The sequence below is a fragment of the Callorhinus ursinus genome, unplaced genomic scaffold, assembly GCF_003265705.2.
Source record: "Callorhinus ursinus isolate GAN/ISIS: 27379988/994484 unplaced genomic scaffold, GSC_fseal_2.0 scaffold16, whole genome shotgun sequence".
Classification (NCBI taxonomy): Eukaryota; Metazoa; Chordata; class Mammalia; order Carnivora; family Otariidae; genus Callorhinus; species Callorhinus ursinus.
In genome coordinates, this window is record NW_027397078.1 from 26,624,389 (window position 1) to 26,652,318 (window position 27,930).

Genomic DNA, 27,930 nt, shown 5'->3' on the forward strand with positions numbered 1-27,930 from the left:
ACTTATCCTGAAGATATTAATGTTTGGTATGATTATTTTGACTATACACATATGTAAATAAATGAAGACCGACAGGGTTCCAATCTTTGTGAGTTACCAAAGATGATTACTCAGTCATGACTTAATGATCATCTAGATAAAGAAATAGATCTCCGTAGAGTGCATGAGCACAACCAGTTCATAAACAAAACAAAAAAAAAAGAGAAATTTATTCTTCAGTCTGGAAAAATAAAACAAAAAAAAGCCAAAAAAACCCCAAGCTAGAGCTCAGGCTACTTACAAAAAAGAACACAGTGACTCCAAGTAAAGGAAATTAAATTCATGGCAGGAAAGCTTTCTGATGCCAGAAAGTTTAAAAAAAAAATCCTTCGCTCATCAATAAATAGCCATTACAGGAACTATCCTATTTAGATCTTAAAAGTTAAGCAACTGTTCCTCTTAAATCACCATATGGATAATACAGTGCTTATAATTCTTTCGAGTGCAAAGGTTTATGACCCTATAAGAAAGTATTCTTTTGTATGTTCTTTTCAAACAAAAGTATTACATTTATGGAAAAGTTATTAATGGTTCAGAAATGCTAAACAAATTAGAAGCCAATAAGGAAAGCTGAAAAGCTAAGAAGTTAATAAGGATATCTGGAATGCCTTACTATTTCTCAGGTTGGCACTGCTGAGCCTGAGCACAGTCCATGCACAGCGGCAGTTCTAACATCAGTGCTTATCTCTGCGACAAGAGGTGCCGAGTGAGAGCAGTGAGCATGTGAGAGGAAAGAAGACCAAGCAACAATGGACCACAGTATCTGGTACTGTCTGAGGTAGATGGGTTTTTGTAATTTTTTTCCTGGTATACAATTAGTTTTTGTCCTATAGTTTACCACCATGGAAGAAGAAATCAGTTCAACCATTTTTTTTGGATAAGGCAAAAGATTTCAAAGAAAATATTTTTGCCTTGTCACTCTTGTGCCTTAAACATTTAAAAGGTTTTCAATGACATAAAAAGATATCTCCTTGATCTGTTCAAAATAGAATCGCCTTGAAAGGTATTTTAGAAATAATTAGAATTAGGTGTTAATGCTAAAAAATGAGAGGAAATAATGAACATTCACTATAAGTAACAAAATTAACTTTTTCTATAAATAACACTTATGAACATTGTTAATGATGTTACTGTACAACATGATACATACAGTGATCTGTAAACCTCCAAGTATAGATCGACTTGGCAAAGCCATATAAAACTGCAGGAAAGATGAGGTGTGAAGAACAGCAGGATGTAGGTTAAAAATAGACAAGTAAACCATGCATTGAAAATAAACAGTAAAGCTACCAAATGTGATTCATCTCTGAAGCTTTTCCTCTGGGAAAGTCTGCTACTTCATTCAAGTAAATATTTAAAATGGGAGAACAAAAAGGCAATTTTGTTACCCTTAGAGTTTATATGACTTAAGAAATGTAAAGAGCTGTTTTTTTTTTTATTATGTTCAGTTAGCCAACATATAGTACATCATTAGTTTTTGATGTAGTGATCCACGCTTCATTGTCTTCCGTATAACACCCAGTGCTCCATGCAGTACATGCCCTCCTTAATACCCATCACCTGGCTGCCCCATCCCCCCACCCCCTCCCTTCTGAAACTCTCAGTTTGTTTCCTGGAGTCCAGAGTCTCTCATGGTTGGTCTCCCTCTCTGATTTCTTCCCCTTCAGTTTTCCCTCCCTTCCCCTATGATCCTCTGTGTTATTCCTTATGTTCCACATATGAGTGTCAGATGCCCCTCAACAGATGACTGGTTTTTGAAAATGAATTTTATTTGAATGAAAGCTCCACTGAAATTGAAGGTTTTGTGAACTGTAAACATTTTCCCCCTAACTTTTAAGTCTCAAACATTCAAAAGGTTTTTACTTTATTTATTTATTTTTTTTGAGAGAGAGAGATAGAGCACGTGCGTGTGAGCAGGGGTGGGGGCAGAGGGACAGAGGGAAAGAGAGGGAATCTTAATTAGGCCTCATGACCAGAGCAGAGTCCCATGCGGGGCTCAATCTCACAACCCTGAGGTAATCACCAGAGCCGAAATCAAGAGTCAGATGCTTAACCGACTGAGCCACCCAGGAGCCCCAAAAGGTTTTCAGTGGTATTAAAAGATATCTCATTGATGCCTTCAAAGTAGAATGCTAACTAAATTTTCTATAAATAAAAATTCTATATCGTGATTTTTAAGTATCCAGGCCAAAACCAGAAAAGTGACACTCTTGTTTAGCACTTGAAGAGAAATACCAAAATAAAAATAAATGTTTATATATGCTGCATTCCTAAGAATAAGTTCCTCAAAATATTTAAGAATTAGTCAACATTTGAAAGGAGATGTAGCATGCTAGACAAATGACTTTAGGCAAGTTACTTACTGTTTTATGTAAAATGGGGATGATACCTGCTTTATGAGAATTTAGTGAGTTGATATATATGAAGCATCTAGTTCAGTATCTACAACTAAATTAAAGGTTTTCACCTATTCTTTCTTTTCCTTTCTTCTCTTTCAAGTGACATAAAATAAAAATTGCAATAAACACATATCATATTGCTATACATGCAAGTTCTCCCCAAAATGCAATAGAAAATTTAATGCCAAAATATTTATCACTGTTTCTTTAAATTAAAATAAATCTACACCAACAGATCAAAATATTAAGAATTTTTGGTCAATGTCATTTCTATGGAACTTTTATAATTAAGTACCTAAGTTCTAAGTTCTTTAAAACAAACAAAAATAAACAAGACAGGACACATTCTTACCTTTTATAATGAAAGCATAAAGAGATTAGTTTTCCTCTTACACTGTTGGTAGGAATGCAAGTTGGTACAGCCACTTTGGAAAACAGTGTGGAGGTGCCTCAAAAAATTAAAAATAGAGCTACCGTATGACCCAGCCATTGCACTCCTGGGTATTTACCCCAAAGACACAGAAGTAGTGAAAAGGGCTATATGCACCCCAATGTTCATAGCAGCAATGTCCGCAATAGGCAAACTGTGGAAAGAGCCGAGATGCCCTTCAACAGACGAATGGATAAAGAAGATGTGGTCCATATATACAATGGAATATTACTCAGCCATCAGAAAGGATGAATACCCAACTTTTACATCAACATGGATGGGACTGGAGGAGATTATGCTAAGTGAAATAAGTCAAGCAGAGAAAGTCAGTTATCATATGGTTTCACTTAGTTGTGGAACATAAGGAACAGCATGGAGGACATTAGGAGAAGGAAGGGAAAAATGAAGGTGGGGAAATCGGAGGGAGAGATGAACCATGAGAGACTATGGACTCTGAGAAACCAACTGAGGGTTCTAGAGGGGAGGGGGGTGGGGGGATGGGTTAGCCCAGTGACGGGTATTAAGGAGGGCACGTTCTGCATGGAGCACTGGGTATTATATGCAAACAATGGATCGTGGATCACCACATCAAAAACTAATGATGTATTGTATGGTGACTAACATAATAAAATTTAAAAAATTAAGAGATTAGTTTTGTTCTAGAACTTAAAAAAACTAAACTTATTTAGAGAAGAGGTAGAGAGTTAAATAATGATTCTACAAGTAACTAACAACATTTGTTAGTTCATCCTTTGATATTATTTAGAAGGAAATAAGTTGGATATATTCCTCATATGGCTTTGGTGAACATGGTCAATTAATTATAGAGTATTAGTGCTTAGAAGAGAACTTCAAATTCTGCAGGTTTTACATCTTATTCTTTTTTTTTTTTTTTAAAGATTTTATTTATTTATTTGACAGAGAGAGACAGTGAGAGCAGGAACACAAGCAGGGGGAGTGGGAGAGGGAGAAGCAGGCTTCCCGCGGAGCAGGGAGCCCGATGTGGGACTCGATCCCAGGACCCTGGGATCATGACCCGAGCCGAAGGCAGACGCTTAACGACTGAGCCACCCAGGCGCCCTACATCCTATTCTAAAAAGAAAATAAAAACAAAAGTTAAGGTTCAAGATTACACAGGACTAACAGGCAGAGCTGAAATTCAACTCTTTCTCAGCCTTCTGCTCCTTTGCAGTATTTCATGATGCATTTTGGCCAGGATTCACAATAATGGCCATGGGGAACACTGCTCTTTTGGCTATTCTAACAATGATTCATGTGTTTTGTTTTCTGTGTAGCTTGTAGGACACAATGAAACAAGAGGACATATGAAGTGTTGTCTTGTGTTCTTGCCGCTACCTAGAAAACACTTTTTTTTTCCTTTGAGAAGAATAAAAATATAACTTAAATACACACCCACTAATAAGCTCTGATAAAAGTCTGGGTTACTGTCAGGAAAACAAACAGCCTAAACATTTTACCTTGCATAGTTACAGAAAAAGTCCTATTAAATTGATTTCAGGACCTTCTGAAATTTATATTAGCCAAGGAACAGTTAAGATATTCATATAATCCAGGCAGAGGAGGAAGCAAAGTTAAACTCCCAAATATAGAAGTAGTATTCATCATTAACCTCTCTTCTTTCCTATCACCACTAAAAGATTAAGAATCTATGAAAAAGGGAAGTTAACATTACAGAAACTATTCTGAACTACAAACAATTTCAGAGAAAAATTTCTTCAAAGAAGAATTGTCACTTAACCTTTAATTCATAACCAACTCATGCATTCCAGTTTTCATGACTTCTAAATAAAAGCACTAAACTGTTGCTAGTACGGTCACATATATCCTGATTCCCTCATTCACTACACACTTTCAGTCCTCAACCTACCTAATCACTCAGCAGCATTTGATCCTACTCACTACTTCCTTTTCCCCCTACAACTCTTTACTCTCGTCTTAAATGTTCTTGCCACTCAGAAAAAATGGTAATTATATGAGGTGATGGATGTATTAGCTAACCTTACTGTGGTAATCATTTCACAATATATACGTGTATCAAATCATCATGCTGTACACCTTAAACTTACATAGTTACTTGTCAATTACAGCTCAATAAAGTTGGAAAAAATAAAACAATACTGAAATCTCAAAAAAACCACAAAAAACCAACAACCCACAAACAAACAAACAAAAACCTCTTTACTACCTTTGCTTCCATGACACCACTCTCATCTAATTCTCTCCTACCTCTTTGGTCATGCCTTCTCATTGTTTTTCCACGAGCGGCACTCCTACTCATCCTTCAGTTGTTGGTGGTTCACAGAGCTCACTCCTTATCTCAGTTCTCTTCATTTACTCAAAAATACTTATTGGGCACCCACTATAGGCCAGGAACTCTTCTCGATAATTGTGACAGCAGTGAACAAATCAGATGAATATCCCTGCTCTCTTGAAGCATACATCATATAATCAGACAAAAAAATAATACATAAGTAAATGATATAGTGTTAGAAAGCTATAAGTGGTACAGAAGACAAACAGCAGAATAAAAGGAATCCATTCTAAAACTCTCCTTAGACCACCATATTAATACATCCATGACTTTATCACCTATATTTTAACTATTCCCAAATCTCTATTTGATCACATATTTTTTCTGAGCAGCAATACTCTAAAGACCTTTTCACAATTTATCATGCCTCACACTCAACTCAACATTCATCTTCCACCGTAACTTGTTCCTGTTTTGATAATGGCAATAACCATCCACTGAGCCAGCCAAGTCAAATACCTAGATGCTTCCTGTAGTCTATAGATCTTACCTGTCCCAGAATCTTATTTATCTGCATAAATATCTCTAACATTCTTCTATTCTCACTTCCACTCCTCTAATTAAAAACCTCAGTAAATAGCAGGATCAACTCTGTTGTCTGATGCCTGGGCTGAATCATAGTTCCACCGTTTACTTACCATTTGGTTTTGAATTTAACCTCTGTAAGTGCTAGTTTTCCTATCTGCAAAATGAAGACAACACTCCTAGGTTTGCTTTGATTAAATGAGTATGGCTGGAGGTATTAGCATCAAAATCATCAACAGTACCAGCAGCATGATTAATTCCTAAAATAGCCTCTTAAGTTAGTTTTCCTTCTTCCATCCTTACCCTTCTTTAATTTTTCCCAACACTGCAGCCCTAGTAATCATCAAGATCCACAGGCCTAAACACAATGACCCTACTAAACAGGTTCCGAAGGCCTTTGGCATAAGTCCAAATGCTTTGCATGTAAGAAAATTCTTTTCTCCTTCTTTCCTTTTTTTAAAACTTAAACTTGCTAAAGTATCATAATTATAGGCAAGCCAGCCTGGAGGTGAACTTTTCTGTGAAAGATCTTCAAAATATAAACTTCAGTTTCTTTTTTCAATTTACAGTTTCAGCAGATGATTTTAAAGTTATCACAAAGTTGTCTTTTTGTTTCCTTCTAAGTACATATTTCATTTTTATGGTCAAAATATTAAATGGCCTTTGATTTAATCAATCACCATGGTATGATGGAATACAAAATAAGCATTGTGAAAACCTGTGCAGCAATGGAAGCCAAACAGATGATTTAAATTATTTCCTTCAGGCTTTTTATCACATTTTCTCTTCCTATGAAACAAACACAAAACACCATTGATTGACTTCATGGATTGTTATGTGGGTATTTGTATATGTTTTTGTATGTGTGTGTACACTCATATGTGTTTGTAGGTGAACTGACACTTAACTAAAAGCATCTTCTTAGATGATAAAAAAAGTCACCATAAAAAATTATGTAATACAATAAAATGTCAGAAACTATCATAGTGTTCTAGAAGCTATTTATATGATTTTGTAAAAAGCCGTATCTGCCACTAAAAAGTAAAAACATTCTATTATTCATTTATTTGACAAGTACTAGTGTAAAAAGAACATAAAATGAAATTTACTAAATACAATTATTGAGGTCGAGCAAATTCACAATTATAGAGCAGGTCATAGTGTAAGAGGATAAACAAAAATGGAGTATGTGTTCTTTAAGCTTTATAATTACTGAGAAGCCTTCTGAAACAAATATATTACATTACTTAAGGACTAAGCCATATTTTAAATATATTTTACTTATTGACCATTATGAAACTTGCAGAATTTATATATTTAAAGTGCAACTTCTTTAAACAATTGATAAAAATAGTTTAGACAATTAGAATTAAATTTTAAAAATGTCATAATGCAAAAGAAATATGCTGTCCACCAATTAATTATCAAAAAGCTAATAACCCAGGGCTTAGTATTAAGATTTGGATTTAGTATCATCATATTATGTTATTATTAATATATATAAATTTAGATAATATAAAGTTAAATTATCTTAACTTTTACCTTAAAAATACAAATATTTTATTTTTATTTAAGGCCTCAGATTTTTAAAAAGCCAAAATATTATATATAATGTATATCCCACTGACATTTACTCAAGAAAGAATTCTGGTAAAATTGTATATTACCAGAGTTTCTTATGAGAATAAAATGTATTCTAAAATTTGGTTATTTAACCACCATAACATAGTACATATCCCTTACAAAAATATTCTAAAAATGAAAGTAAAGAGCTTAATTTTTAAAAACAATTGTAATTTGTTTTACCATTACAATGTTTAATCACATATTTTAATATTTTTTTCATTTTATATCATAAAAACTTTTGTTATTTTATGTGTTCCTAGACAAATGAAAATTAACTAGAAAAAATCTAAAAATATGTGTATGATATTCAAGATTGTGCAATGTGAGTAATAATAAAGAATGAATTTAGCAAGGTAAGGAGACATGCACTGCATACTATTAAAGTGTCAGTGTCTAATTACCCATTTAAAACTAAATAGAATCCTAATGCTCACACCCTTAAATATGACCAATTAATACAATGAATAAAGAAAATTAGGAGATAAAACAGTACTATCAATCTTGTTATGACAGCCAAAAATGACTTTGCTTGTAAAGCAGTTAAGGTATTCTGAAATTGTCAGGGACTAATTATTAATTGGCTACTTAGATATAAAAATTTACAAATGATTCATGTCTATTTGATGATACCCCTATATTGTGATGAATCATAATTAGACATTTGTAACTTGATATTCCTCTACCTGTCCAATTCTTTCACAAGAACACATGAAATACTGTTATATTCAAGATAGTGTCGAGGAGGATTACTTATGAAACATGTGGAAGATTTTACCTGTCCAACCAGGCAAGCAGACTCTTGGCTGCTCCTATCAGATCCACAACTGAAGTGAGAAAGTCATTTGGCAATTTTCGGCTGGTTCTCCCATCATAATGGCCACTCCTTCTCCTTCCTGTTATAAAATTCTGTAGATTTTTGGCAGATGCATTCAGCTTGTGAGAAAGGGTTTTTAGATTTTCTGTTTCCAAGCCATAATTCTGAATTATAAAAAGAGAGAAAACAAATATACTTGAAGTCAATATTATATTCATTAACTAAAATATTTACTAAGTATGTTACTATGTACAGGCAACAGAATTAGTATTAAGAGTTACAAATGACTAAGATAGGATTCCTGGCCTAGCAGAACCCACAGTCAAGTGAGGATCTGGGCAAATGTAAGATAAACAAATTACAATAAAATGTGTTAAATGCTAATATGAACATGAAAAGATGAGGGCATTATATCTTGGAAATATGCCATGCAAGAAAGAAAGATTATTAGGACTCATAAGTGTTTTTTTAAACCCAAACTTAAGTTCATTTACTTGTGAAAACCATTTTTATCAGTAATTATTTTTTTATTAAAAGATTTTATTTATTTGAGAGAGATAGGGTGCACGCAAACGTGAGCTAGGGGTGGGGCAGAGGGAGAGGGAGAAGCAGGCTCCAGGGAGCCTGACACGGAGGCTCAATCCCAGGACTCCAATTGGGATCATGACCCCAGCTGAAGGCACACAGTTAACCGACTGAGCTACTGAGGCACCCCAGTAATTATTTTTTAGTATCTATTCTATTAGCATATGCATAGTCATGAATGTAGATGCTATGAAAAATTCTGCTTTCCCAAAGTGAGCAAAGAAAGCACAAGCTAACGATAAAACGAAAAAGAAACAAATCATATGCAATATAGCTTTATTCTGTGTCCTCTCCATAATGACTCACATAAGAACTTCTATATGGTACCAGAAAAAAACTCTAATTACTCAGTGGAACCAATACACTTTTTCCTTTTTATAATACAAATTATGAAACTGAACTTATTTTTATTTTTTGTCATGGCTGCACTAGCTCACAGCCAATTATGAAGCACATGGAAAACAATCATACTGACTTTTTGCTAAGTTTGTTTTCTTATATTTCCTTGGTCTCATTTTTGAATTTGCAGTAATATTTACTGTTTAACCTTAAATATTGTGTCTATAAATTAATGTAGAAAGAAGTTATGTGAATCAATATAAATAGCTTTTTTTAAGAAAAACACATTCAATACAAAACACTCTAAGATCTCCACAAATAAACTTTAGGGACAGATTTCATAAGTTACAATTAAATTTTAAAAGAGCTAATTGTGAGTTGTAAAACACCTCCAAGAAAGGCTGGTTAACCTGCTCAAAAGATGACTTTCATCAAACTACTTAGCAGCATGTATGTTATCGTCATGTGTAAAATTAAAAGTATTATTACCTTATAGAAAAATCATAAAACCCAAAGAATTTTAGATAGTTTCTGAAGCCCAAATGAATTCTAAGATTGATTTATCTTTCTTTTACAGTTGAGGACAATGAAGCACAGGGAGATTTTCTCTGTGCTTACAGAGCTTAGAGTAGACAGTTCAGAATGGGACTACAAGTCACAAGGCCATATGTGAGGGGATATTTAAGCAAAATGGTAGATAAAATACTAGGGGTATGAAAAAGGGAAGCAAATGGCACAATATATTTAGCTGTATTAAGTCAACAACCACTGGGTAACTATATGAAATTTAAGTTTATTTCTTCTACGGTAATTTAAGAAAAGAAACTTGGAGGAGAAAAAAAAAGGACTAGAGGAGGATTTGGACACATAAACATTGAAAACCAAGTATATATAAATAAATACCAAAGTTATGTATGTTACCATTGAAGGTCTTTTAGTGATAAAAGTCTGAATGTTCTTTGCTAAAAATTTATATTTTTTATTAAAGAACATTCCTTTTGGAGCCATGGATCTCTTTTTTTAAAAAAACATAGTTATTAAATATTCACTACTAAATTTGAATGGCAATATTCTCTTAAGTCAAAACGTTTTGTTTGCACAAATAAAACAACATTCTATTCAGATTCTCTTGCATCTGAGCATGGATTATCTGTGAAACATTTGGGAAATTTTATCCAGCTTGTCAGTATATTAAGAAGGAAATCCCTTTGAGGTGCCTGGGTGGCTCAGTCGTTAAGTATCTGCCTCTGCCTTCAGCTCAGGTCATGGTCCCAGGGTCCTGGGATCGAGCCCCGCATCGGGCTCCCTGCTCCGTGGAAAGCCTGCTTCTCCCTCTCCCACTCCCCTTGCTTGTGTTCCCTCTCTTGCTGTGCCTCTCTCTCTCTGTCAAATAAATAAATAAAATCTTAAAAAAAAGAAGGAAATCTTTTTATAAGTTTATTAAAGATATTCTCTAATGACTAGATAAGAACAATTTATAATTATATCAACTTATTTTTTAATTTGGCTTGAAACAACAGAAATTTTTTCTCATACTTTGGAGATCAGAAATCCAAAATCTTAAAAGTATTCTCATTTTTAATTTTTGTGTATTAATGATTTTCATGAGGAAAGACTTGTTTATAAACATAATAATTTCTTAGAGAAGCTCAAATGATAATAGTTCATTAGAGAGGAAGCTAATCAATCAACCTGTAATATAACTTTCACTCTATAGCCATTAGTTGCCATATAACACTAATTTCTCTTTATATATAACACTAGCATCTCAATATTTTCTTAGAAAAGGTCAGAATAATTTAAAAAGAATAATACAGATCTTAAAAATAAGAAGGCAAAGTAAAAATACTTTGAAGCCTTCAAAATTTAAGTTAATACTAAAATTATTTTTTAAAATACAACTCAAGAATTAGGGAATAAAAAAAATATTGTGGAAAAAACCTTTGGAAGGATACCCTGAGAGAACTTCTCCTAACTTGGAAACCTACTAAAGAAATATCCTACATGGACCAGAGATGAAAAATGAGGACAGTGGAATGCAGTGGGCAAGAAGAGACAAAAGATATGTAGTAGAGGATGGAGAGGGAAATTCTTAAAACTAATTCTAGTTAAACCAATAAAAATAAATAAAATAAAACTAGTTAAACCAATAACTCAAAAGCATTTTTAAGAAAATTTTCTAAGACCATGGGGTGCCTGGGTGGCTCAGTCAGTTAAGTGTCCAACTCTCGATCTCAGGTCAGGTCTTGATCTCAGGGTTTTGAGTTCAAGCCCCAAGTTGGGGCTTAACTTAATAAAAAGAAAAAAAATTCTGTAAGATTATAAAAATAGGTTAGAAGCTCGTCTGTATACAAGTGTCTGTGTAGTACTATTTTAACACAAGGGATAGATTAGTTAATCTCAAGTTAATTTTTATCATCAAAGTTCTCAATTCTAAGTAGCTCAAAATCAGTTACTGACAACACATAGATCTTCTTATTTCCTTCATGAAAGCAGATGGTGTGCTGTGTCTCACTAAAGTCACCAGTAAATCATGCTCCTGTGCCTACTACATCAAGAAGTGACAAGTGAATGATGCACCCCTTTGCTTTGGTCCAGAAGTATGCAGACAATAAGTACTGACTCAAATTTTATTTTTTAAAAGTTCTTATTTAAATTCCAGTTAGTTAACATACAGTGTTATATTAGTTTCAGGCATATAGTATAGTGATTCAACATCTCCATACATCACTCTGTGCTCATCACAAGTGCACTCCTTAATCCCCACCACCTATTTTCACCCATCCTCCCACCCACCACCCCTCTGGTAACCATCAGTTTGTTCTCTACAGTTAAGAGTCTTTTTTGGTTTGTCTCCCCTCTCTCTAATTTTTATCCCTTTGATTGTTTTGCTTCTTAAATTCCACATATGAGTGAAATCATATGGTATTTTTCTTTCTCTGATTCATTCCACTTAGCATAATACACTCTAGTTCATCCACATAGTTGGGAATGGCAAGATTTCATTCTTTTCCTTATTTTTATTTTTATTTAAATTCAATTAGACAATATATCGTACACACATAGTTTCAGATGTAGAATGTAATAATTCATCAGTTGCATATAACACCCAGTGCTTACCACATCATCATGCCCTCCTTAATGCCCATCACCCAATTTCCCCAACCTCCCCCACCTCCCCTCCAGCAACCCTCAGTTTGTTTCCTCTAGTTAAGAGTCTCTTGATTCCATTCTTCTTGATGGCTGAGTTAATATTTCATTGTATATACACAGCACTTCTATATCCATTCACCAGTCGATGGACAACTGGGCTCTTTCCATCATTTGGCTATTTAGATAATGCTGATCTAAACATCAGGGTGCACGAATCCCTTTGAATTAGTATTTTTGTATTCTTTGGGTAAATACCTAGTAATGCGATTGCTGGATCATAGAGTAGTTCTCTATTTTTAACTTATTGAGGAACCTTTACACTGTTTTCCAGAGTGGCTGCCCAGTTTGCATTCCCACCAACAGTGCAGGTTTCCCTTTTCTCCACATCCTTGCCAACACCTCTTGTTTCCTGTGTCATCGATTTTTGCCATTCTGACAGGTGTGAGGTGGTATCTCATTGTAGTTTTGATTTGCATTTCCCTGATGATCAGTGATGTTGAGCATTTTTTCATGTGTCTGTTGGCCATCTGGATGTCTTCTTCGGAAAAATGTCTCTTCATGTCTTCTGCCCATTTTTTAATTGGATTATTTGTTTTTTGAGTGTTGAGTTTTGTAAGTTCTTTATGTATTTTGGATACTAACCCTTTGTCAGATATGTCATTTGCAATTATTGCAATTATATTCCTCATTCCTCTTTTAGTTTTGTTGATTGTATCCTTTACTGTGCAGAAGCTTTTTATCTTGCTGAAATCTCAATAGTTTATTTTTCCTTTTCTTTCCCTTACCTCAGGAGACATACCTCTAAAGAAGTTGCTATGGCTGATGTCAAAGAGGTTACTACCTATGTTGTCCTCTAGGTTTTTTATGGTTTCAGGTCTCATATTTGGGTGTTTAATCCATTTTGATTTTATTTGTGTGTAGGGTCTAAGAGAGTGGTCCAGTTTCGTTCTTTTGCATGTTGCTGTTCAGTTTTCCCAAAACTATTTGTTGAAGAGACTTTTTTCCCATTGGATATTCTTTTCCTGCTTTATCTAAGACTGACAGACCATACAGTTGTGGGTTTACTTCCGGGTTTTTTATTCTGTTCCATTGATCTATATGTCCGTTTTTGTGCCAGTACTAATCTTGATGACTACAGCTTTGTAATATAACTTAAAGTCTGGAATTGTGATGCCTCCAGCGTTGCTTTTCTTTTTCAAGATAGCTCTGGTTATTCAGGGTCTTTTCTGGTTCCATACATATTTTAGGATTGTTTGTTCCAGTTCTGTGAAAAATGCTGATGGTATTTTGACAGGAATTGCATTAAATGTGTAGATTGCTTTGAGTAGTATAGACATTTTAACAATATTTGTTCTTCTGATCCATGAGCATGGAATATCTTTCTATTTGTGTCACCTTCAATTTCTTTCATGAGTGTTTTACAATTTTCAGAGTACAGATCTTTTACCTCTTTGGATAGTTTTATTCCTAGTATCTTATTGTTTTTGGTGCAATTGTAAATGAGATAGACTCCTTAATTTCTCTCTCTGTTGCTTCATTATTGGTGTATATAAATGCAACAGATTTCTATACATTGATTTTGTACGCTGTGACTTTACTGAATTCCTCTATCAGTTCTAGCAGTTTTTTGGGGGGGTCTCTCGGGTTTTCAACAGAGAGTATCATGTCACTGGCAAAAAGTGAAAATTTGACTTCTTCCTTGCCAATTTGGATGCCTTTTATTTCTTAATGTTGCCTGACTGCTGTGGCTAGGACTTCCAGTACTATGTTAAATTACAGTGATGAGAGTGGGCATCCCTGTCTTGTTTCTGACTGAATAGGAAAAGCTCTCAGTTTTTCCCTATTGAGGATGATGTTACCTATGGATTTTTCATAGATGGCCTTTATTATGTTGAGGTATGTTCCCTCTAAATCTACTTTGTTGAGAATTTTTATCATGAATGGATATCGTACTTTGTCAAATTCTTTTTCTGCATCTATTGAAATGATCATTTGGTTCTTATCCTTTCTTCTATTAATGTGATGTATCACATTGATTGATTTGTGAATATTTGACCACCCTGGCAACCCAGGAATAACTCCCATTTGATCATGGTGAATGATTTTTTTAATGTATTGTTTTATTCAGGTTTCTAGTATTTTGTTGAGGACTTTTGCATCTATGTTCGTCAGAGGTAATTCTCTTTTTTAGTGGAATCCTTATCTGGTTTTGGTATTAGGTAAGGCTGTCCTCACAGAATGAATCTGGAAGTTTTTCTTTTCTATTTTTTGGAATAGTTTCAGAAGAATAGGTATTAACTTTTCTTTAAGTGGTAGAATTCCCCTGTGAAGCCATCTGGCCCTGGACTTTTTTTTGTTGGGAGATTTCTGAGTAGCGATTCAATCCCTTTCTGGTTATCGGCCTCTTCAAGTTTTCTATTTCTTCCTGTTTCAGTATTGGTACTTTATATGTTTCTAAGAATTTATCCATTTCTACCAGGTTGTCCAATGTATTGGCATATAATTTTTCATAATATTCTCTTAATAATTGTATTTCTGTGGCGGCTATTGTTATTTCGCCCCTCTCATTTGTGATTTTATTTATTTGGGTGCTTTCTCTTTTCTTCTTGGTAAGTCTGGCTAGAGGTTTATCAACTTAATAATTCTTTCAATGAACCAGCTCCAGGTTCAATGATCTGTTCTACCATTTTCTTAGTTTCTATATCATTTATTTCTCCTCTAAATTTTATTATTTCCTTTCTTCTGCTGGCTTTAGCCTTCATTTGTTGTTCTTTTTCTAGCTACTTATGTGTAAGGTTAGGTTGTTTGTGATTTTTCGTGCTTTGAGGTAGGCCTGTATTGCTATATACTTCCCTATTAGGACCAGTTTGCTGCATCTCAAAGGTTTTGGACCATTGTGTTTTCATTTTCATTTCTTTCCATGTATTTTTAAATTTCTTCTTTGATTTCCTGGCTGACTCATTCATTGTTTAGCAGCACATTGTTTAACCTCCATGTATTTGTATTTCTAAATTTTTTTCTTGTGGTTGACTTCTAGCTTCACAGTGTTGTGGTCAGAAAAGGTGCATGGTATGATTTCAGTCTCTTTGAACTTGCTGAGGCTTGTTTTGTGGTCTAATGTGTGATCTATCCTGGAGAATATTCCATGTACACTTGAAAAGAATGTGTATTCTGCTGTTTTAGGATGGAATGTTCTAAATATATCTGTTAAGTCCATCTGGTCCGGTTCTTCATTCAAATCCTTTGTTTCCTTGCTTATTTTCTGTTTAGATGATTTGTCCATTGATATAAGTGGGATGCTAATGTCCACTACTATTATTGTGTTATATCAACTAGTTCCTTTATATTTGTTATTGTCTTATATATGTGGGTGCTCCCATTCAGGAGCATAAATAATTAAAGTTTTTATATCTTTTTGTTGGATTGTTCCCTTTATGATTATATAGTGTTCTTCAATGTCTCTTTTTACAGTCTTTGTTTTAAAGTCTAGTTTGTTCGATATAAGTATTGCTACTCTGGCATTCTTTTGATATCCATTTGCATGATAATTATTTCTGCATCTCCTCACTTTCAATCTGCAGATGTCTTTAGGTCTAAAATGAGTCTCTTAGAGGCAGCATATAGATAGGTCTTGATTTTTTTATCCATTCTGACACCCTATGTATTTTGATTGGAGCATTTAGTTCATTTACATTCAAAGTAATTACTGATATATATCTATTTAGTGCCATATTATTACTTGTTTTGTTGTTGTGTCTGGAGATTTCTTCTGATCCTTTCTTGTCTTTGTCATTTTTGGTCTCTCTTTTCCACTCAAAGAGTCCCCCCTAATATTTCTTGCAGAGCTGGTTTAGTGGTCATGAACTCCTTCAGTTTTTGTTTGTCTGGGAAACTCAATCTCTCCTTCTTCTCTGAGTGATAGCCTTGCTGATAGAGTATTCTTGGCTGCAGATTTTTCCCATTCAGCACTTTGAATATATCCTGCCATTGTCTTCTGGCATCCCATGTTTCTGTTGAGAAATCTCCACCTACCCATATGAGTCCTTCCTTTGTAAGTTAGGGACTTCTTTTATCTTGCTGCTTTTAAGACTTTTTCTTTATCAGTATATTTTGCAAATTTAATTACAATATGTCTTGGTGTTGGCCTGTTTTTGTTGATTCTGATGAGAGTTTTTTGTGACTCCTGGATATGGATGTCCATTTTCCTTACCCAGCTGAAAACTTCAGTTATTATTTCTTCAAGAAAGTTTTCTGCCCCTTTTTCTCTCTTCATCTTCTGGGACTCTCATATCATAATACAAATGATATTATGTTTGATGGAATCACTGATTCCCTAAGTCTATTCTTGTGTTGCATGATCCTTCTCTTTTTTGTTCAGCTTCATTACTTCCTATTATTTTGTCTTCTAAATCACTAACTCATTCCTCTGCTTTTCCAGCCTGTTTATTGCATCAAGCCTGTTTCCGATCTTGTTTATAGCATTCTTCATCTCTGATTCTTTTTTAACTCTTTTATCTCTGTGGTAAGGGTCTCACTGACATTTTCTATTCTTTCCTCAAGCCCAGTGAGTATCCTTAGGATTGTTGCTTTAAATTCTCCATCAGGTATGTTACTTTTATCAGTTTTGCTTAGATCTCTGGCCATGGCCTTATCTTCTTCTTTCACTTGGGATAAATCCCTCCATCTTAGCATTCTGTCTAAGTCTCTGCCTTCTCTGTGTTAGAAAAGCCAGTTATATCTCCTGCCCCTGAAAGTAATGGCCTTGAGAAGAAGAGGTCATGTAATGCCCCGGGCCTGGTGCTTCAGGGAGTGTCTCTGGTGTGTGCTTCATGTGCTCTGCTGTTGTGTTCTGGCTGTTCCATCCTTCAGGCCAGTCATCTGCAGGGGCTCTCCTTGCCTGCTATGGGCAGTGTTTAGTCCCTGGCCTGAATATGGAGAGTTTTAACTAGGTGTGCCCTGGTCTGCTTGTCAAATGAGACCTGACACCAGCTCCACCAGAACTGAGGCCCCACAGGACTCTCTGGTCTGGAGATGTGGTGTGGGTAGGGCTTTGTGCTGGTCTTCTGTGGGATGGTCCCACTGCTCTGGGACTGAGGCAAACTTGACTGAGAAGGGCAGTCCTGCCAGAGTGTGGTGGGTGGGGCTTGGTGTAAGCAACTTAGGCAGCCAGTTGTCCCTGCTGAGAGGTGGGGGAGGGAAATGGCACTAGCCAGCTCCTTTGCTCCTAGGAAGAGAGATGTCTCTGTGAAAGGTACCTCTTAGAGATGTACTCTGAATGAATAATTTCTTCCCTGTCGGCCCTAGGCATTCTTCAAATTGCTAATTCCAGGCTGTCTTCCCCCAGGTTGTTTGCCTGCCTTCGCCTCAGGAGTAGTGCAGTGTCCTCAGGGCTCCATTCCAGCCAAGCCAGCTGATCTTTAAAACTCTAGGCCCTGCTGGTTGCAAGACCTCACAAAATTCAGCCCCTCTCGTTTTCCAAGCCAATGGCTTTGGGAAAATGTTTTCCTTGTGTGCTCCTCTCTCTGTAGCCCTTCTCCAGGACTGTGGCTCCCTCCCCTCTGCAGCACCCTGATCTGCTTCTCCCCTAAACCATGTCTTCATACTTCTTACATTCTTTGATGTGGGCTCTTTTCTCCCTTTAGTTATGGAGCTTGTTCTGTACCCGTTTTGGTCGATTTCTGGGGGGTATTTAGGATGATTGAGTAGTTATCTAGTTGTGTTTGTGGGATGAGTCTAGGGTCCTCCTACTCTGCCACCATCTTCCTCTCCTACCTATTCCCTCAGCTTTTAAAAAGTGCAGATTTATTCATTACAGAATTGCTTTGTACTGGATATGCATGGGACAAATATGCATTACTACTGATTTGGAAAGAACTGCATCAAGAAAACAAAAGCTTAGACATGAAATGTAGTTAGCTATTTTCTTTGTCCTATATGTTACATATTTGTTTACATATATGTCTGCCAGGAACCAGCTGTGGCTACACTGATTCAATATAGCCAGTCTATTCTTAAATAATTGGTGCTATGTTCTTACTGTTCTTCTGTTTTAATTATATGCATGCAAAAGCACAAGAAAGAAATGAAGGCTACACTTAACATTTTAGAAGATCAAGTTGGCGGTTTCCTCACTAGTGGTGAATTCTCTAAACACTTAACAAAATATTCATATTGGCACCACATATTTTACAATATCAATGCTATTTTATTCAGAGCTCTTAATTTGATTGCATCATGTAGCAGGTGTTTAGGTTTTATAATACTTTGCTTTATAAATATGAGTCGTAAAAGGACTGCTTTAATGAATATTTTTTAGAAATGAATTATTTTGAGATGAATGAACCAAGCAATTATGTTGCAAAGAAACAAATCCTAGCAATTGCAGACATCTAAATTTTCATGCAAAATACCTATTATATGAAAAGTACATGAAGAATGAAATGAAAACTGTTCTTATCCTGTCATAAATGATTCACTTATACTTCCCAATAACAAGTTGTATTGTCGGAGCATAAATTATGGGCTATACATTGATATTTTATTTATGCTTTACTATTTCAGTTAATATACTGTACTCTCTATTGAAGCATACTAAATGATAGAGTAACAGCAGGAAAGAGTTAACACACCTCCAAATCACGAACAGCTTACTTCTTTCTAGAATAACATGGTACAAACAATATAGTAGGTTCTTAAATAAATATATGTCATATGAATGAACAAGTTACTAAATAAACCTTTGATTTTCATCAACTGCCATAACATTTATTCCCCATGAGGACTAACTTTAAAATAAGGCAGATGAAAATATTCCATAGCTTGAAAGAAACAGAGGAATTTGATAGTTTTTCTTCTTCTTCCTTATACTAGGAACAGAAAATTCAGAGTCAGAGGAAGAGGAAAAAATTACAGTTCTCTGGGAAAAAGCAGAGAACTTCATTCAGCAAAATAACATTAATTTAATATCCTTTATGTGCTAAGCACTGGGCAGAGAGCATAAAAAAAATCTAAGCAAAATATTATAATGTGATACAAAACGTAAGTTGCCTTTCTTCTTATCACTTCCCACTGAGCACCGGCCAAATCAAAATTATCATTTTTCTCTGAACACTTCCTATTCTTTCACAATTCTGTCTTTACACATGATATTTCTTCTGCCTAGATAACTTTTCCCCAACTTTTTGTCTGGCAAACATCTACTCACCCTGCAAGTCCCAATGCAAATCCCGCCTACACTTCCCGGATCCCCGCAGTAGTGTTCATCATTTCCTTCTGCACTCCCCTGAGATTTGCTTTAAATCTGTATAATCTTTTAATGACTATTGTCTTCTTTACTGGACTGTATACATCTTAAGAGCACAGACTATGCCTTTTTAATCTTTGTAATTCCTGTTGTATCACTGTTTGAGCATGAATATATAATTGTTAAAAGAAGAAATAAACACAGTAGATGTAGGGGAAAAAAAGTAGAAAGCCACTATAGATATTAAAGTTTCAAAGAGATAATACACAATCCCCCATTCCCAACAGCACACCTCCTGGTCTAGTCAACTCAGCTTGCTGATGAAGGATCTCACCTCCTAATTTTATAATGGTATGTAGAAGTAAATCAGAATTCATTGCTCAGAAATTCACTTGATATTCACTGGAAAATATGCATTGCATAAAATGGAAGGTATCTGCACTTCTAACTTGCTGATGTATAGTCATTAGGAAGTGGTAGAAGGGAAATTTAATATTTGGCCTCTTTGGGGAATGTGACCAATTTATTGCTGAATAAACACAGAAAGAATGAATTTAATGTGTATTTTTCCAAAGAAAACGATGCAACACTATGGTGCTTAAACCAAGAACTGTAGAGGAATTAAAACTCAGCATATGAAGAGACTTACACAGCTCTATGTGAGAACACTGAAATGGTCTAGACATCTATCTCGCATGCCATCTTTCTAAGTTAAGGTCAGCAGAGATTGTTCATGTGCCAAGCTCCAAAGCCTGGAGGTTCAGAATATTTGTAGGGAGCACTGTAATCATTAATCTTATTTCCTTCTTCAAACTGACAGCTCGAAGTCCAGCACTTAAGTGGTTTATCTCTGAAGAGTCCTGCTTATGAGACATAACATCCTGAACTTCAAACTCTGACACACCCAACTATTTACTGTTATAAAACATGTGGCAAATAGGGGCACCTGGGTGGCTCAGTGGGTTAAGCATTCAACTCTTGATTTCAGCTCAGGTCCTGATCTCAGGGTTGTGAGATAGAGCCCCGCATCAGGATCCGTGCTGGGCTTGGAGTCTGCTTACGATTCTCTCTCTCCCTCTGCCCCTCCCTACTCTCTCCTCTCTTAAAAAAAATGTGGCAAATAGAGGACTGCTAGATCATGCCCCCATCTCCAAGCCACTTCTGTTGCACCTTCACGGCCACACTGACTCAGATTTGGAGACCAGTATGCAAAAACACTGAGGACGCCTACCTTACCTTGAGTATTATCTCTTATATCAGGCATGATTTCTGTGATTTAATTATGATAAGGGATAGAGTGCAAGTGCATGTTCTAATCTAAGCTGATTTCTCTGATCTCAGAATAGGGAAATAAGAAGATCCCCAAACTATCATGTGAAAAACATGTCAAGACTCTTACAATACCACTCTCAGAAAATATTTATTCAGCATCCATTATTGTCAGGCATCTGTGATACACACTAGGTATTTAATAAGCAGTTACTTTTCCCACATAGCTTACAGTCTAGCAGAAGAAACAGACATTAAACTGATAAATACACCTATAAATATGTCATGACAAAATGGGATGAGGGTTAAAAGAATAACAGTAAGGGGCTAACCTCCACCAATGGTGAGGGAATAATCAGAGAATGTCTTTTGGAGGAAATGACAAGGTTAAGACTGAGATGTGTAAATGGGAGGTAATATTCAATCAATCTGGTTTCAGATTGTACTCTTCTTTAGAAAGTGCTTTCAGTCAAGTTTATTTTTTTTATTTTATTTTTCCAGGATTTTATTTATTCATCTGAGAGAGTGAGAGACAGTACAAGCAGGGGAAGAGGCAGAAGGAGAAGTAGGCTCCCCATTGAGCAGGGAGCCAGATGTGGGGCTTGATCCCAGGACTTGGAGATCATGACCTGAGCAGAAGGCAGATGCTTAATCATCTAAGCCACCCAGGTGCCCCTCTATTATTTTTTAAGTAGGCTCCACACCCAACAGAGGGCTTGAACTCATGACCCTGAGCATCAAGAGTTGCATCCTCTACCAAGTGATCCGGCCAGGTGCCCCTCAGTCAGGTTGTTTTTCCTTGCCTAACCCATTGGCTTTTAGCGAAATTTGATGATATTACTGATGTTCCTTAATGAAAATAACACTCCCCATTGCTTTTGTGACAATTCTTTTGAAGCTGTCTTCACATTTTTCTGACTACGCCATAAGCCTCTTCTGTAGTCTCTTCTTCCTTCCCAGCCCCAGTGTGGAGGGGAGTCCCTCTGTGGGTGATCTCTCTCTCTATGGATTTGATCCTTATAACCTGGAGACTCCCAAATCTCTATCCTCAGCTACTTCTCAAGCTCCAAATTCATATGTTCAACTCTTTGATGAGTATCTCCTTCTGGATAACTCAGAGATGCCTCAAATTCAATGAATCTAAAACTCAATTTATATTCCCACTTAAATCTATTCTTGCTACTACTGCCCATCTTCATTATTGCAAAATTATCTACTCTATCTTGGCAGCTAGAAAACATGGAATCTTTTTCAACTCCTCCCTTTATCTCACCCCTCATATTCATCAGATCTTCTCTATTCCTGTTCAACCTTAGTTCAACCCTACTCATAGCCTAAGTAGATCATTTAAAACATTTCTGGGGCGCCTGGGTGGCTCAGGCAGTTAAGTGTCTGCCTTTGGCTTAGGTTATGATCCTGGAGTCCCACGATTGAGCCCTGCATCAGGCTCCCCACTCAGCAGGGAGTTAGCTTCTCCCTCTGACCCTCCCCCCTCTAGTGCTCTCTCTCTCTCTCTCTCTCCCTACACACAATCTCTCTCTCAAATAAAGATAAAATCTTAAAAAAAAATAAAACATTTCTGAGTTGTTCGTCTGGTCTTCAGATTATACTCACTCCATTCCCTCCTTTTTACTACCAGTAGTTACCATTTTAAAACAAGTATTTGGGAGTAGGAGACCTGGATTTCATCTGGTCTCAGGAATTCAGCTGGATAGGGATCAAACCATGCTGAACACCTATGAACCCAACAGGAGATCAAAGAAATGAATAGCAACAACTCTCTGAACAGAAAAGCGACCACTTTCTGGAAGGTAGGACGTGCGGAGAAGTGAATCCGAGATGATATTCGGGAGGATAGACGGCGGGGGAGGGGGCCTCCGTCGGCCGCTTCTGGCAAGTGATAGAGCCGCGGAGCACAAAATCGGACCTTTTAGAAGTCGGCTCCATGGAGGGACGTCACTTCAGTGGCTAAGCGGGGGGTGGAACCCTTGAGGGGCAGTGTGGTCTCAGGACCCTAGGGGGTCCTGAGAATACTATATCCAGCTAGGCTGTCATTGAAAATAGGAGAGATAAAAAGCTTCCAGGACAAACAAAAACTAAAGGAATTTGCAAACACGAAACCAGCCCTCCAAGAAATACTGAAAGGGGTTCTCTAAACAAAGAGAGAACCTAAAAGCAGCATAGATCAGAAAGGAACACAGACAATATACAATAACAGTCACCTTACAGGCAATACAATGGCACTAAATCCATATCTTTCAATAGTTACATCTGAATGTAAATGGGCTAAATGCCCGAATCAAAAGACACAGGCTATCAGAATGGATTAAAAAACAAGACCCATCCATATGCTGTCTGCAAGAGACTCATTTTAGACCCAAAGACACCCCCAGATTGAAAGTGAGGGGGTGGAAAACCAGTTACCATGCTAATGGACACCAAAAGAAAGCTGGGGTGGCAATCCTTATATCAGACAAATTAGATTTTAAAACAAAGACTGTAATAAGAGATGAAGAAGGACACTATATCCTACTTAAAGGGTCTATCCAACAAGAAGATCTAACAATTGTAAATATTTATGCCCCTAACATGAGAGCAGCCAATTATATAAGGCAATTAATAACAAAAGCGAGGAAACACATTGACAACAATACAATAATAGTGGGGGACTTTAACACCCCCTCACTGAAATGGACAGATCATCTAAGCAAAAGATCAACAAGGAAATAAAGACTTTAAATGACGCACTGGACCAAATGGACTTCACAGACATATTCAGAACATTCCATCCCAAAGCAACGGAATACACATTCTTCTTTAGTGCCCATGGACATTCTCCAGAATAGATCACATCCTAGGTCACAAATCAGGTCTCAATCGGTACCAAAAGATTGGGATTATTCCCTGCATATTTTCAGACCACAATGCTTTGAAACTAGAACTCAATCACAAGAGGAAAGTCAGAAAGAACTCAAATACATGGAGGCTAAAGAGCATCCTACTAAAGAATGAATGGGTCAACCAGGACATTAAGGAGAATTTAAAAAATTCATGGAAACCAATGAAAATGAAAACACAACTGTCCAAAATCTTTGGGATACAGCAAAGGCAGTTCTAAGAGGAAAGTGTATAGCAATACAAGCCTTTCTCAAGAAACAAGAAAGGTCTCAAATACACAACCTAATCCTACACCTAAAGGAGCTAGAGACAAAACAGCAAATAAAGCCTAAACCCAGCAGGAGAAGAGAAATAATCAAGATCAGAGCAGAAATCAATGAAATAGAAACCAAAAGAACAGTAGAACAGATCAACGAAACTAGGAGCTGGTTCTTTGAAAGAATTAACAAGATTGATAAAACCCTGGCCAGACTTATCCAAAAGAAAAGAGAAATGACCCAAATCAACAAAATCATGAATGAAAGAGGAGAGATCACAACCAACACCAAAGAAATACAAACAATTCTAAGAACATATTATGAGCAACTGTATGCCAGCAAATAGATAACCTGGAAGAAATGGATGCATTCCTAGAGATGTATCAACTACCAAAACTGAACCAGGAAGAAATAGAAAACCTGAACAGACCTATAACCACTAAGGAAATGGAAGCAGTCATCAAAAATCTCCCAACAAACAAAAGCCTTGGGCCAGATGGCTTCCCAGGGGAATTCTACCAAACATTTAAAGAAGAATTAATACCTATTCTCCTGAAACTGTTCCAAAAAACAGAAATGGAAGGAAAGCTTCCAAACTCATTTTATGAGGCCACCATTACCTTGATCCCAAAGCCAGACAAAGACCCCATCAAAAAGGAGAATGACAGACCAATATCCTTGATGAACATGGATGCAAAAATTCTCACCAAAATACTAGCCAATAGGGTCCAACAGTCCATTAAAAGGATTATTCACCATGACCAAGTGGGATTTATCCCTGGGCTGCAAGGCTGGTTCAACATCCGCCAATCAATCAACGTGTTACAATATATTAACAAAAGAAAGAACAAGAATCATATGATCCTCTCAATAGATGCAGAAAAAGCATTTGACAAAGTACAGCATCCGTTCTTGATCAAAACTCTTCAGAGTATAGGGATAGAGGGTACATACCTCAATATCATCAAAGCCAACTATGAAAAACCTACAGCGAATATCATTCTCAAAGGGGAAAAACTGAGAGCTTTTCCCCTAAGGTCAGGAACGCGGCAGGGATGTCCACTATCACCACTGCTATTCAACATAGCATTAGAAGTCCTAGGCACAGCAATCAGACAACAAAAAGAAATCAAAGGCATCCAAATCGGCAAAGAGGAAGTCAAACTCTCACTCTTTGCAGATGATATGATACTGTATGTGGAAAACCCAAAAGACTCCACCCCAAAACTGCTAGAACTCATCCAGGAATTCAGTAAAGTGGCAGGATATAAAATCAATGCACTGAAATCAGTGGCATTCCTATACACCAACAATAAGACAGAAGAGAGACAAATCAAGGAGTCGATCCCATTTACAATAGCACCGAAAACCATAAGATACCTAGGAATAAATCTAACCAAAGAGGCAAAGGATATGTACTCAGAAAACTATAAAATACTCATGAAAGAAATTGAGGAAGACACAAAGAAATGGAAAAACGTTCCATGCTCATGGATTGGCAGAATCAACATTGTGAAGATGTCAATGCTACCTAGAGCAATCTACACATTCAATGCAATCCCCATCAAAATACCATCCACTTTTTTCAAAGAAATGGAACAAATAATCCTAAAATTTGTATGGAACCAGAAGAGACCCCGAATAGCCAGAGGAATGTTGAAAAAGAAAAGCAAGCTGGTGGCATCACAATTCCAGACTTCCAACTGTATTACAAAACTGTCATCATCAAGACAGTATGGTACTGGCACTAAAACAGACACATAAATCAATGGAATAGAATAGAGAGCCCAGAAATGGACCCTCAACTCTATGGTCAACTAATCTTTGACAAAGCAGGAAAGAATGTCCAATGGAAAAAAGACAGTCTCTTCAACAAATGGTGTTGGGAAAATTGGACAGCCACATGCAGAAGAATGAAACTGGACCATTTCCTTACACCACACACAAAAATAGACTCCAAATGGTTGAAAGACCTAAGTGTGAGACAGGAGTCCATCAAATTCCTAAAGGAGAACACAGGCAACAACTTCTTCGACCTGAGCCGCAGCAACTTCTTCCTAGAAACATCGCCAAAGGCAAGGGAAGGAAGGGCAAAAATGAACTCTTGGTACTTCATCAAGATAAAAAGCTTTTGCACAGCAAAAGAAACAGTCCACAAAACCAAAAGACAACCTACAGAATGGGAGAAAATATTTGCAAATGACATATCAGATAAAGGGCTAGTATCCAAAATCTATAAAGAACTTATCAAACTCAACACCCAAAGAGCAAATGATCCAATCAAGAAATGGGCAGAAGACATGAACAGACATTTTTCCAAAGAAGACATCCAAATGGCCAACAGACACATGAAAAAGTGCTCAAAATCGCTCGGCATCAGGGAAATCCAAATCAAAACCTCAATGAGATACCACCTCACACCAGTCAGAATGGCTAAAGTTATCAAGTCAGGAAATGACAGATGTTGGCGGGGATGCGGAGAAAGGGGAACCCTCCTACACTGTTGGTGGGAATGCAAGCTGGTGCAGCCACTCTGGAAAACAGTATGGAGCTTCCTCAAACAGTTGAAAATAGAGCTACCGTACGATCCAGCAATTGCACTACTGGGTATTTACCCCAAAGATACAAATGTAGAGACCCGAAGGGGTACGTGCACCCTAATGTTTATAGCAGCAATGTCCACAATAGCCAAACTGTGGAAAAAGCCAAGATGTCCATCGACAGATGAATGGATAAAGAAGATGTGGTATATATACACAATGGAATATCATGCAGCCATCAAAAGGAATGAGATCTTGCCATTTGCAACGACGTGGATGGAACTCGAGGGTGTTATGCTGAGTGAAATAAATCACAGAAAGACATGTATCATATGACCTCACTGATATGAGGAATTTTTAATCTCAGGAAACAAACTGAGGGTTGCTGGAGTGGGGGTGGGTTGGGAGGGATGGGGTGGCTGGGTGATAGACATTGGGGAGGGTATGTGCTATGGTGAGTGCTGTGAATTGTGCAAGACTGTTGAATCACAGATCTGCACCTCTGAAACAAATAATGCAATATATGTTAAGAAAAACAAAGAAGAAGATAGCAGGAGGGGAAGAATGAAGGGCGGTAAATTGGAGGGGGAGACGAACCATGAGAGACGATGGACTCTGAAAAACAAAGTGAGGGTTCTAGAGGGGAGGGGGGTGGGGGGATGGGTTAGTCTGGTGATGGGTATGAAAGAGGGCACGTTCTGCGTGGATCAGTGGGTGTTATGCACAAACAATGAATCATGGAACACTATATCAAAAACTAATGATGTAATGTATGGTGATTAACATAACAATAAAAAAATATAAAACAAGTATTTGATCATTCCTGCATGGTTCTCCAATATCCACACTCGAAAGTACAAATCTCTTATCATGATGTTTAGGTACTTTATATAGTGTTGGCCTATTCTCTTTTAAAGCCAAATATTTATATGCAAACAATGAATCATGGAACACTACATCAAAAACTAATGATGTACTATATGGTGACTAACATTACATATTAAAAATTAAAGCCTAATTTTCTGCCACTGTTTTCCATGTATTTTTGTCATGTAAAATAGCTAACCATTGTTCAAACCCACCAGGCATGCTCTTTATTTTGTGTGCCTGTGTATGGGTTGTTTTCTCTACCTTCCCTCTTGTTCTTCCTAACACATGCTCATCCTCCTCTAGGCTCCCTAAATATCACCTCTTTTGCTATATGAACCCATCTGTCATAGTCAAAGCTAGTTATTTTCCCTTCTGTGTCCCCATGATACTTAGTTCATATACTACAGTATTGTGATTATTTCTGTGTCACTCCCTCCTCCTTAGGCTTTCCAAGAGGGCAGGAACTACATCTTACATGTGACACACAAGTTCTGAGTTTATTAATTGGTTCTTGAATTATATATAATTATCTACTCATTTCTTGTTAATTATCATCATCTTAATAGTTAACTACTTATTGAATACCTACTATGTGCCAGGCACTGAATCAG

The 27,930-nt window shown here is 36.6% G+C and overlaps 1 protein-coding gene across 5 annotated transcripts in view; it reads right to left on the reverse strand.

Annotated features, from left to right (window-relative positions):
- Nucleotides 1-27,930, reverse strand: part of CNKSR2 (connector enhancer of kinase suppressor of Ras 2) — a 278,839-nt gene that overhangs the window by 191,756 nt on the left and 59,153 nt on the right. For all 5 annotated transcript variants that reach the window (XM_025857698.2, XM_025857697.2, XM_025857700.2 and 2 more), the window contains exon 3: nucleotides 8,127-8,329. In XM_025857698.2, coding sequence (XP_025713483.1) covers nucleotides 8,127-8,329 — 203 coding nt within the window. The remainder of the gene's footprint in view (nucleotides 1-8,126; nucleotides 8,330-27,930) is intronic.